The sequence below is a fragment of the Pectinophora gossypiella genome, chromosome 7 (genome assembly GCF_024362695.1).
Source record: "Pectinophora gossypiella chromosome 7, ilPecGoss1.1, whole genome shotgun sequence".
Taxonomy (NCBI): domain Eukaryota; kingdom Metazoa; phylum Arthropoda; class Insecta; order Lepidoptera; family Gelechiidae; genus Pectinophora; species Pectinophora gossypiella.
The window spans coordinates 7,755,367-7,767,674 of record NC_065410.1 but is presented as its reverse complement, the minus strand read 5'-3'; the positions used below and the strand labels follow the sequence as shown (position 1 = coordinate 7,767,674).

The 12,308-nt window shown below is 35.7% G+C and overlaps 1 protein-coding gene across 1 annotated transcript in view; it reads right to left on the bottom strand.

Moving 5' to 3' along the window:
• The window catches only part of LOC126368083 (uncharacterized), a 28,534-nt gene extending 18,155 nt beyond the window's left edge, over positions 1-10,379 (bottom strand). Inside the window, exons 1-5 of the mRNA XM_050011967.1 lie at positions 10,285-10,379; positions 2,069-2,159; positions 1,665-1,888; positions 887-1,044; positions 325-509 (exon numbers count right to left, since the gene is read on the bottom strand). Of these exons, the coding sequence (XP_049867924.1) occupies positions 325-509; positions 887-1,044; positions 1,665-1,888; positions 2,069-2,159; positions 10,285-10,361 (735 nt within the window). The 5' untranslated portion in view covers positions 10,362-10,379. The remainder of the gene's footprint in view (positions 1-324; positions 510-886; positions 1,045-1,664; positions 1,889-2,068; positions 2,160-10,284) is intronic.
• Between the last annotated feature and the right edge of the window lie 1,929 nt (positions 10,380-12,308).

Below are 12,308 nucleotides of genomic sequence, written 5' to 3'. Positions count from 1 at the left end.
AAGGCGAATTTAACTTCCAGGCAACCGTACTTGATGCTTGGCGGGGAAATGTCATCAATCGCCAGTTAAGAGTTTAGAAGGACAAGTTACAACTTTAAACTAAATTTCTTTCTTTTTTTTACGCAGGACGAAAATTGAAAACATATATTTTTGAGTAACTACCAACTCTGACATTCAAACTATCTATGTCACAGATATGTTAGCTCTAATTGCTCCTAACAACATTTTATATTGGACGATAGAAGACGTAGACAGCTAATTCGCTTCGCTAATAGTACATGATTCAGAAAAAAACAACAATCACCCAAAATGCAGGGTACTTACGCCGGGCATATATTTCTTGGCGACGAGGTTCTTGTGATGTTCTGGGAAGTGGAGGTCGAGATCGGAGTCGGAGGTTGGCGGGCAGCTGAACATGTGTTCGCCATCACACATGCAGCGCTGGGCGAGCTGGTACTCGCGGCTGAAAGCTGCTGTGTTCTCGAACTCGCTGATGCAGCCTTGCTCCTCTGTGAAGGGAAGGAATTTCTAGAGCCTGATGCACCACTTGATAACCTATCCAGGATATCTAGAACTTAGACGGAAAATTAGCTTTCAGGCAGTTTATCAACAAGTGGTGAAACAGGACCTTCTCTGGCTGTTTGCTAAAGTTAAGATACCTGTAGGTGCACCTTAAGCTGGTTGGACAAAACATATCTATTGAGCACCTGGTAGCACCTACCTATAGGACAATAGTATGCATGGTAACTATATCTCAGAAAGTTGTACTTAGAAGTCAGCCATTCGTGTGACGTGTCATGAGTCACTAGTGATGAATGCTAAGTGCCTTGACCAAGACCACTATGTTCTAGAAGATTTGTAGATTTCATATTATTCATTAGCTTACCGGTGTATCCAACGGGACAGGGGTTAGGCGGGTTGCAATAGGCCGGAAGGACGGCGTCGGTCTTGATCATCTGCTTATTAGGCACCACTCCAGATGGTAACAAGCGCTGTTCACCCTCACCGGCGCCTCCCGTCATATACTGATGGCCCCAAAGGGAGCTGCAGAGTGTGATATACTTTAGACATTGAAACTTATGATGAGAAGTAGACGGTTTTGTTTAGTCTTGATAATTTTACTGCTATCATCATCTTCTGGATGTATTTTCGTGGTCCTCTCTCAAAGCAGTTAATAAACTGTTTGACTACTTCTATACTTAACTGGGAGAAAATAAAATCACAGAATGCGTTCAGCTGCTTATTTTCACGAGCATATTATAAAAAGTAATTGACTGATATATTCATTGTAAAAGCTGATCACGTGCCACCACGTATCATCATATCTATATCAGGACTTCATATTAGGAAATGAAAAGAGAAAACAAAAAAAAAGAGACAATAGGATCGCCGCATCGCAGGGCCAATGTCACTTCTTGAGCGACTCCGCCGCCGCCGCGCGTGCGCTTATTGTCTTTCCGTTAACGCTGTCTGTACTTTGAGTTAAAATACATCCTTTTCTAATTCACTGAATCGTTTTTAATTAAATTATTCACATCACTGAGCCTGTCTATGCTGCTTGTTGTCTTTTAATTGCTTGTTGTTCTGCCTACTAATTAGCAATTAGGGCGCCACTTTACTTCGGTATAACAAAGAGTAACAAGAAGATGAATAAACTAACTAACCTATGCTGCAAGTACTCTTGATCGCGAAGGCTGGGGTTGGGGTTGCCGTCGAGTAAGGAGTCGTAGTCCAGCTGTTCATTCTCGAGTTCCTTGTGCGCACGCGCCATAAGTGACTGGTGGCGGTCTGCTGGTGGGAACTCGAAGTAACTGGATGCCGCATCGTTGAACTCCTTACCCATACGCTCTACTACTTCACGCAGCAAAGCCTCGGTTAGGATGGGATCCTAGGTATAGAGGACTATCGTTAGAATAGGAAATATATTGTTTGCTTTTTTTAATATATATTGCTTATGGATGTGTTATATTCGATCAAGAAATCTGTTTACTGTGACTGCGCCTGGTATTGTTAAGTGTTATTAAGATGTTCTTAGTAAATAAATTAAAAAAATATATTGCATAATTACCTTTTCCCCAATAGAACCATGGGGGATAAAGCCCATCGTGCCGACGATGCTTATCGCCAATACAAAGGCTTCTTGAGGACCCATTCCGGATCTGGGAAGATAAGAAGCCCATGGTAACAACCTTGGTAATCTAACTCATAGCGTTAAAGGAGAACTGATTGCAGTCAACGAATGTCTCAGGTTACGGCAAAAAACTTGGAGGATGATCACGAGCAAAAACATCAATCATACATTGTTAGGTTGTATTACTCATCGCTGTATCCATAGAGACAAAGATTATCTACGACAAATTATATTGAATGGTTTTTTCTTGCCGAACGAAATTTTACGAGGGTTTATGACGTGAATCAATCAAATGATACATGACTGAACATGACATAACATCATTGTGTGATAGTTTTTTGTATGAAAATAATTATAATTAGTTGGATCCATTGTATCGTTTGACGTGGGTGGGCGATTAAGATGCTATCAAACTTTTTGGCGTGCGGCGTCTTTTCATGTTTATCCTTTAGAAATAATTGATTTCATTCTTATTTAATTTAATTTATTAATAAGTGTTGCAGTGTGCCATTGTTTTAGTGTATATAGAGGACAATAGCGTTTTGTTAATATCAGTGACGGAATAGAGTGCAGAAAATATTTCCTATATTTTCTTATCATATATCCCTCATATCGATCTAAATCTGTTCATTCATCTGTACTAGTATTAAGCCTATACAATCAATACAAAGCTCATAATGACAAAAGTAAAGCGAGGTTGAATGGAGGCGTGAATTACGTGAACTAAAATAGTCGTAAAGGCCGATTGTTAACTTGTTTAGCCTATGCTTACATTTATCGGCGTTTCTAGCATTCTAGATAACGATTTGCTTAAAAAAAATAGTAAACTGTGACTTCCTTTTTTAAGTGACGTAGTTATTCGGCCGGAATAATGCCAAGCTTCAAGGGCAAACGGGGGTTAAGTAGTAAAAAAAATCGGCGTGAAACTTAGAGTTAAGAACTCTTGATGTTACCCTAAAAGTTACAATACAAACACACGGAACTCACCGCGTTCCATTCTGTCTAATATTTACGCTCCATACAAAGTCAGCAAGAAGCAATACTCCTCCAAGTTACAACAACAAATACAAATGTAAACAGACGATGTGCGTTCAGAAATAAAAGAAACCGCATAACATTTGAAGTCTATCGCCGTATTGCTACATGTCAGGTACAGTTGGCAAACTATGTTTCGATATGTAATCTATTCACGACTGAATTCGACTTAATGAGTTTGAATTCATATTTCGAACATGGATAATTGATATCATGTGGTTTCCGAGATTTGTGCCCTGTTAAGACCAGGCTCGCTCCCTATTAAGTGGGACTTAACCCTTTCACGGACAGAGATCATGGGTCATTGATGGTTCATAATAGGTAATAATATGACACCTTGGGATCGGAACGTCATTAGACGTTCTGTCCTTGAAAGTGTTAAACATAGCTGGAGAGCGCCGCTTCGGAGTTACAGGTGTGATGTTGTGATATGTTATATAATATATTCCTATCTATTTATACAAGTACGCTGATTTTGGGTGAAAGTTTATATTAATTCTTATGTTAAAGGCAATTCAATCAAGACACCACATTATTAAAATCTCTACCTGAATATGGGTGTGCGTGTATGAGAGTATGTGGATGTGCGGGTGAGTATGTGTGTGATTTACGAGACAAAATTCAAACTGTTCGGATAATATTGGTGCAATAAACACAAAACTTTGCTGCTAACTGTATGGTATGGGTTACTGTAGAGTGGCAACAATTTAGCGCAGTCCAACCGACGCACACGACTTAGAAGATAAGATACCACAGGCACTATTCGTGGTTTAGTCCCGTATCACTCTTTCAAAATAAATATTTTATATCTCTCTTGTATATATATAAACAAAACGTACATACAGGATGAGGGATGATTCAGCTCATTATTCTGAGTTAATATCAAGTGGAATTTTCAGTCGGAAAATTCATATTTTTTTGTGTTTTTTTTTAATTATTTTCAGTTCCATACTTGAATCATGGTCTCAATCATCCCTCAAAGTTTTCGTTACGATGTCACTAACACCCTGTATATTATAAACAAAACTTGAGAACGTCTGGGCCAAATCGGCTGATTTTAGTTTTGAAATGTTTGTACGTAAATCAGGAAAGGATTAAACGGTGAGAAAATATGGAAAAGGGTGATACAAACTCCGCCAGGACATCTAGTATAAAATGATAATGGGTTGCCAAAACATCGTACGTCATACTTAGTTCAGGACTTCCTATCAAAAGTAGCCGCAAACTGTGTTCTGATTACTTGAGCCTCAGCCCACTCGATTAGGTTAGGTTCGTTTACTTTTATGTACTTACTTATGTAAGTAAGTATGTCTTTTTAATTTTTATTTGAATTGGTATATTACTTTTAGCGAGCATAATAATGTGTTATTTTTTCTTTTTCTAAATATATTTGGGTGGTAATTTAGGCATATTGCCGGTTGGGAATAGTTACACTCTAGTCGGTTCCAGTCGTGCGGTTTGCAATAAACATGCTGTCGAGCTATATGTACCTTGTTCATTGACTAAAGTTCATTCAAGCTTTCTACGACCAAAGATTATGTGGGTAGACAGGCTATTATAGGCGTAACTGCTTCGTTATCGGTACAAAATATCTGTTAAATAATGAGGATTTTAACATAAACCTTTTGAGTAGTTGTTTTTATTGAAATAAAATTAAAATTAGATGTTATTGATTCTCCTTTGCTTATTATTAACTGAATCAATAGTGGGGACCCACGATTTTACGTGCCTTTTGATGCACGAAAGTGCCAGAATGAAAGTATTACACGGTTACCCCTCTATTGAGTGACGTCTAATGGGTTGGCTGTTAGCCCAAACACCTCTACCAAACCGCAGTGGAGCATTACCTATTTAAAAATGATTCCAGATACAACGAGGGAGTGTTTACGAAAATACCTATAATCCTAATCCCTAAAATCCTAATGTTCCGCCTGAATCTACTAAGCACCTTACTGATACGCAACCTCTCTGGAGTATCAGATATGATGAAGCGTATTAGACAATAATATATAGTTTCTCTCTCTTGGGTCGGTCCCTCATATCTGAGGATCGTGATCTGTCTGCATCAGCATTGCATCTGGAGCTTATGATCTGCTTCCACCGGTTTCTGTCCAGCGCTTCCCTTACGACTGTGTAGAGCTTGGATGACGACGAGTCTTTCACTTGATCGGTCCATCTAGTTGGTGAACGACCACGCGATCTTTTGCCTTCAGTGTTCCCAACCACAATCAGTTTTTCTAAACTATCATCACCTCTGCGTAATATAGTATAAAACACGAATAATGTCAAATATTTCATATGTGTTATAAACTCAAGTGAAGCAATTCGAAGAAAGTACGAGCAATAGTTGATCAATAAAGTATCGTCGCGGGTTGCGGGGCGGGGAGGCGACACCTGCGCGGGTGCGCGGGCGCCACGTGGGCGGACGATCTGTCTGCGCAAGCGTCCTCTGTAATGCTGGCTTTAACGTACGAAATATTAAAACGAATTGTTTGAAAAGCAAAACAGGACGGTAATTATGTTTGATGTGAAAAACAAGCTCAATAATTCCCCCTATTCCCAGTAGTCTCACCGAGTATTCTCATAAGCTTCTGCGTCCCAGATTTCCAGACCTCTAACATAAGAAACCGCTTGCCTACCTACACTTATGTGAACGCACTTGCTGTACCGAAACTAGAAGAAGAAAGGCCTAAGTGAAAATACTGCTATCAAATACGCCGTATCTTTATTATCAATTACGTAAAAATCAAATTAGACGTTTTAAAGAAAGGCCAGATGATGAGTATATATACAATACAATAACTATATAACGTACTTAAATTTATACGCTGTATATAATATGTACGTACATTATGAAGACTTCGATGAGAGACGACATTAGATTGTAACAAGAATTTCGTGGTCTCTGTATATTTCATTGAGAAATAGGCGTGATCTTACAATAAGTAGGCTTTTAGAACTTTACAACCTAGAACACAGTGTTACTGCTATATCGACGTAAAATACAACCATACATAAAATATTAAATCCCTTCCTCAGAGAAGAGTATCAATAAAACCTGTGGGTTTTAGACCAGTTTGTATTGCGGGGGCGCAACTGCACTAGCGAATAACGTTAAAGGTGTATCAATCGACACAGGTTATTAATATCATAACACAAGCTCGCGACTGTATCCCTATTGGGGTAGTCAGAGGTATATCCATCGCAAGATGAACTAAGTACCCTCACTTCACCGAGCTTTATGTTAGACCAACGTGAAAGGTCAGCTGTGGTTGAGTCAACAGTGTTAGTGCACTTAAATTAATAAATAATTGGTGCAAGTTATACCAGATAATATTTTAAATTTGACAGAAAATAAATTTAAAACTCATGTGAAGCTTATTTTATGTAAAAAAGCTTACTATAAGATTAGATAGATAGATAGATAGATAAAATACTTTATTGAGCGCAATGTACACAAAACACAGAGATAAGGACAACATAATTATACAGAAAAGCACAACAGGCGGTCTTATTAATGACTACCTAAATGATAAAAATGTCTGGTATTGAATGTGTTCCATTGATTTAAAAGATGTGCTGCTGTTGCAGTTTCTTGTAATTTCTTTTCCTCAGCCATAACACCTTGCGAAATGACGTAAATTCTAAAATGTTACATTGACCTTCAACAAGTTTATCCATGATAACTACGTTGAATAAATGATTCTGATTTCTGAGTTCGGTACCGGGTTTCGAACTGGTGCTCCCCGTTTGAGAAGCAATCCGGGGTACCACAGGGACTATAATGTTATTAATGCAAAAATAAACAAGTCCATAGTAATAAGTAATTCTACGCTGGGCTGGAAGCGAATAAAAAAGCATTCGTAAAGACCTATAAAAGATTGTGTTATTTCTAACATGATAGAACATTATAAGGGCAATGGGCTGATCACTTGCCATACGGTACATGACTTCATATCAAAACTGGCTTTATGTTGTCTTCTTATGGCTCTCCAAAATGAATTACGGCGTAACTTTAATTTGTCTGTTCCTTCAAAAAGAGATTGCCCCTTCCAGAATGGTCTGAGCAAATGCAACATCGTATTTTAGATGCATAAAACAATCAGGCGTTTTTATACACATTATCTATAATGCATGAAGAAATAAATTATGGATAAGCTACTATTATAATGTTCAAGCTATTTAGATATTCTGTTTTATTAGTTACTTTAATGTTTTTTTTTTTAATTAATATTTAATAAACATTTTTGCTGGCAATTTTTAGGTGAATGCACTCGTTGATGTCTTTAGTATGAAAGTGTGATATTTCATAGTTGACTTTCGTTCAGTGATGTTAATGTTGTTAGTAATTATTGGAATGACAGGTCAATAGCTTGTCAAATATATTTTCACTTTTTGATATATATCTTTTTTGTATTTTTTTTAAATTTGTTGTAGATGTCGTCGAGCTCCGTATCAAACAAAAAGCCATACCTACAGCAATAGTGTTGTCGGAAACAGCAAACTATTTATACAATTTAATCGATGACACTAAAATGCGTCTATTTCTAAATAAAGTTTTCCATCTCATTTGTATGTGCGCGCGCACGTTATTAGCTCCCGGATCTATTAAACATTAAACGTACTACGCTGTGGGTTATTTACATAAAATGCTATATTCAAAGAGAAATCAAAAATCAAAATGTATGTTACCATATATTTTTACCATTACCATGTATGTTACCATTATACCTCTAATTATCCACCTTAAGTCTTCGTACCTATTTCTAAATAATTTATTACATATAAAGCATTATAACAAGCGTAATATAAATCGAATTAAAGCAATAAACATGTTAATGCAAACGAGCTAATAGATTTATGTCACAAAATTAGATCATTTTTACATTTGTGATTGCTTGAAAAGGATTTTTAGTTTATACTAGTTTATGTCAGAGAATGAAAACCGTATATTGGAATGTGATCATTAATCCAATATTATAGTGAGCTCTTGATGGGTAGTTGGCTTATAATTTATTTTAAAACGATTTAAACCAATAGACAAATTCTATTTTCAACGGATAAAACGGATAAATAGAAGTTCGATGTTCTTTATTGTACCGTGTATATGAGCTAGTAATTAATATATTTATATAAATAGTTATATATTTATTTATTTGGAAAGATAAATTAATTATAATAGTGATGAAATATGCTATATTAATTTGAAAAAATCTAACCAATCTTAATATCAAAAGTGTCTAGTACCTAGTGGAAAAAAAAGAAACAGTTGTTTGTTGTACCAGATTTTATAGTCAAGTAAGTGATTTGCTTTATTAATTTAAAATATATTTTTACAATAATGTTGTTTTATTCTAGCCAGTCTCGATACAGATGAACCATAATGGCGAGCGAGGGCACCACGCTCCCATTATTGTGCGTTACAGGAACATTCAAGTGCATTTACAGCGCATGTGCATCGACTTGCGCTTTACGCTCTCCCGGGACGTATCGATTCAGATATTTATAGCTCGAGCCTAGCTCATCCTAGGAGTCTGGATACATACAAATATTATAATAATAATGTCAGTATCACTACTGCGACGGGCAGCTACTCCTGAACATCAATAAACGCTTTATTTTCTGTTCTGAAGATACAAGATATATAAATAATGATGAACCGTACGTCGATAGTAAATTGGTAGTTTAATTTAGGCTGGAACCTGACAACAAAATCAATATAAGACAAAACAAGGTGTTATCTAAATTTGCAATACTTAACAATAATAAATGTATGTATGTCTTTTGTATGTAACATTTTAATTCGCATTTGAATGTTTAAAATAGAAGTTATGATGATTCATTCTGAAATTTGTGAAAAATAACGATTTCGAATCCGAAAAAAGCCATGCAATCCTAAAACATATTGCATATTTTAAAATTTAAAGAAGCTTTAATATTAACTAATAAAAAGTTAGCAACTTGATTTTTTGCATTAAGCAATAAACAAATAATCTTACAACACATCACTTCTTCGCCACATCTTCACTTTGTTAGAACCATTAACTTGTTGCGCAATGTTATTATTATTTCCTCCAACCAAACTGTCTAATAATGTCAAAAGTTATAAACATGCACACGATAGTATACTTTATCTAAAATAAGTATTACTGGAATAAAGCAAACAATTTGTAAATGGAACGAACGGTCGTTCAAAGATGGCAATCTGATACTGATTAACCAGAACCTTCAGCGTGCGTGGTGCAATCAGAGCGCCTCTGCACTGAGACTGCGCACTGCACTCGCCCGGGCAATGTTATTTATAGTGACAAGCTAGTCTAGCCCGGCCAGGACGCCTACCTGACAATCAAAATCAATATAAAACAAATAAAGTCCTATCCAATTTTAGCACTATTGCTATATCAAAAATATATATTTCATCACTAATGCTGCACACTAATGATAAACACTTAAGTGACAAAGTTACGTAATATAATGTTTCTGATTTGACAAATTGTATGCTTTTATATTTTTCATATTGCTAAATTTGTAGAAATAAAAGTGCGATAAATCCGAAAAAATCTTTACAATCATAATTTTATTTTGCGTATATACTACAACATATAAAAATATATTGTCCATTTAAGCAGTATATATGTGTGATTTTTGTTTTTAATCACCAAATACGACAAACTATTAAATCACCAACCACTTACTTATACATGGGTCACTTTCTCATCAGAGAAATAAAATTATATAGTTTAGAGAATGATTTCTGATAGCACTCGCAGTAACATACAAATACAAATTGTCAAAAGGCAAGTATTAATAAAAATAATTGCTGAGTCTACATAACCCAGCATTGTGAATCAATATACAATAGATCACTCACGTCAAGCTTTAAACACTAAATAATTGAGAGTGCGGGAGCAAGAGGAAGTGCACCCGGACATGCGCACTGCACTCGCCCTGACAGCATTATTGATGCAAGTATTTATAGCAACGAGCCCTAGACTAGCCGGGACCCGGGCACAGGTAGTACACTGCCTAAAAATCAAAATTCAACAGTTGTTTGTGTGAGACGGATGCACAGATATTTCAAACACACGCAAAAGCACTGATCATTTTGCATTACATACATTTGCATTATAATTGAAAACTCCCGCCTTTTGGGTCTGGAGCCTAAACAATACACGAATTCAAAAGTGACTGTCATAACTCGTCTTTGCCTTGTTATGATACCTCACCTGCTGCTTGCTTATTGAATCTTATTGTTTCCAGTAACAATCACAACTGATTATTTATATTGAAAGTGCTAAAAAATATTATTTTTAGCAAACATTCCGAATCAACGTAATACTACTCTATAATATAATTATTAATACAAATAAATTCATTGTTGAATTAAAATTTTAGCCTTGTAAATTATCTTTATCTTTGCTAGAATATTTCTTTATTAGAATACTCTAAATAAAAGACTCCACTTATATAGGAATTATTTAAATTATCGACATAAACCACTTGAAACAAAAAGAAAAAATTGAATCCATAAAAAAAAAAACAACAAAAAATAAGATGTTGAAATCTTATAGTCTCTACATGTCGGTATGCTACCTGTTGCACAACTGTTGCGTTCAGAATAAATTATAAGGTTAAGAGTAATGGAGTTGTTCTGCGATATTAAAAAATCTAACCAATCCTAATATCAAAAGGACCTAGTACCTAGCGGGACAAAACGAAAAATAGAAGTATGATATTGTTTGTTGTATCAGGTTTTAAATTCAAGTAAGTGATTTGTTTTTTTTTCTTGAAAGATTTTAAAAATATTAAAATAATATTGTTTGATTTCGGAAATTCTCCTGATACAGGTGATACGAAATGGCGGGTATGGGACTGGGACTGGGACTGGGACCCATTAGTGCACATTCAGGTGCACTTAAAGCGCATGTGCATCGACTTGCGCTTTACAATCTCTAGGGATGTATCGATTCAGATATTTATAGCGTGAGCCTAGCTCATCCTAGAAGTCTGGATACATACAAACACATTATAATATCGCCCATATCACTACCGGGGTGAGCAGAGGCACATGTCATAAATAATATAACCCGCAGGCATACCTGATATTCGTTACCTACAAGATAATGATGAACAGTACATTGATAGGTTATCTATCAGCCCATCGTACAAATTGACAGTTTAGTGAAGAAGGCTAGAACAATGATTATTGTTTTTAGTAACACTTTAATTCAGATTATTGAAATTTTGGAGAAGAAGGTAATTTATAATTCTGAATGTTGCGAAACAAACAACGATTTTGAATCTGGAACATGGATTGCAATCCTTACACATTTTGTATATTCTACGACTTAAAGAAGCATTATATTAACCATTACAAAGTATAGCAATGTTACTTACAGCAATAAATAATCTTACAACACAACACATCTCCGCGACATTTTTTCCTTTGTTACAACTATTAACTTGTTGCACATTGTTATTATTATTTCTTTTTATCAAAACTGTTTTATAATGTTCAAAAGGATAAACATGCACACGACATCATGCTTTATTCAAAATTAAACCGAAAATATTTTGTATGACACGATTATTATGAAGATGCCGGTCCGGTACTAATTGACTACTGATAACAGTGTATGTATCCAGAACCTTCGGCGTGCGTGCTGCAATCAGAGCGCATGTGCACTGAGACTGCGCACTGCACTCGCCCGGGCAATGTTATTTATAGTGACAAGCTAGCCTAGCCTGAGCAAGCCAATCAAAATCAATATAATAACAATGTCCTGTTCAACATTGGAAATACATAACAATAATCTTTTCAAAAAATTACATTCTCGGCTTGTTAAAATAGGAGAGAAGAAGGCACGATATTAAGAAAGTTATGAAAAAGAAGCTGTGACTTTTAATCCGAAAAAATCTTTACAATCCTAATTATATTTTGCGTATTCTACATCATCTAAATACATTATATTGGCCATTAAGAAGTATAGCTATGTGATTCTAGTTTTAAGTCACCAAATACGTCAAACCACTAAATCAACAGCGACTTACTTGGGTCACTTTCACTGATATAAAAATATAATAAAAATGTTGGTTTAGGGAGCGATTTCTGTTACCGCTCGCAGTAATTCACAAAGGCAAT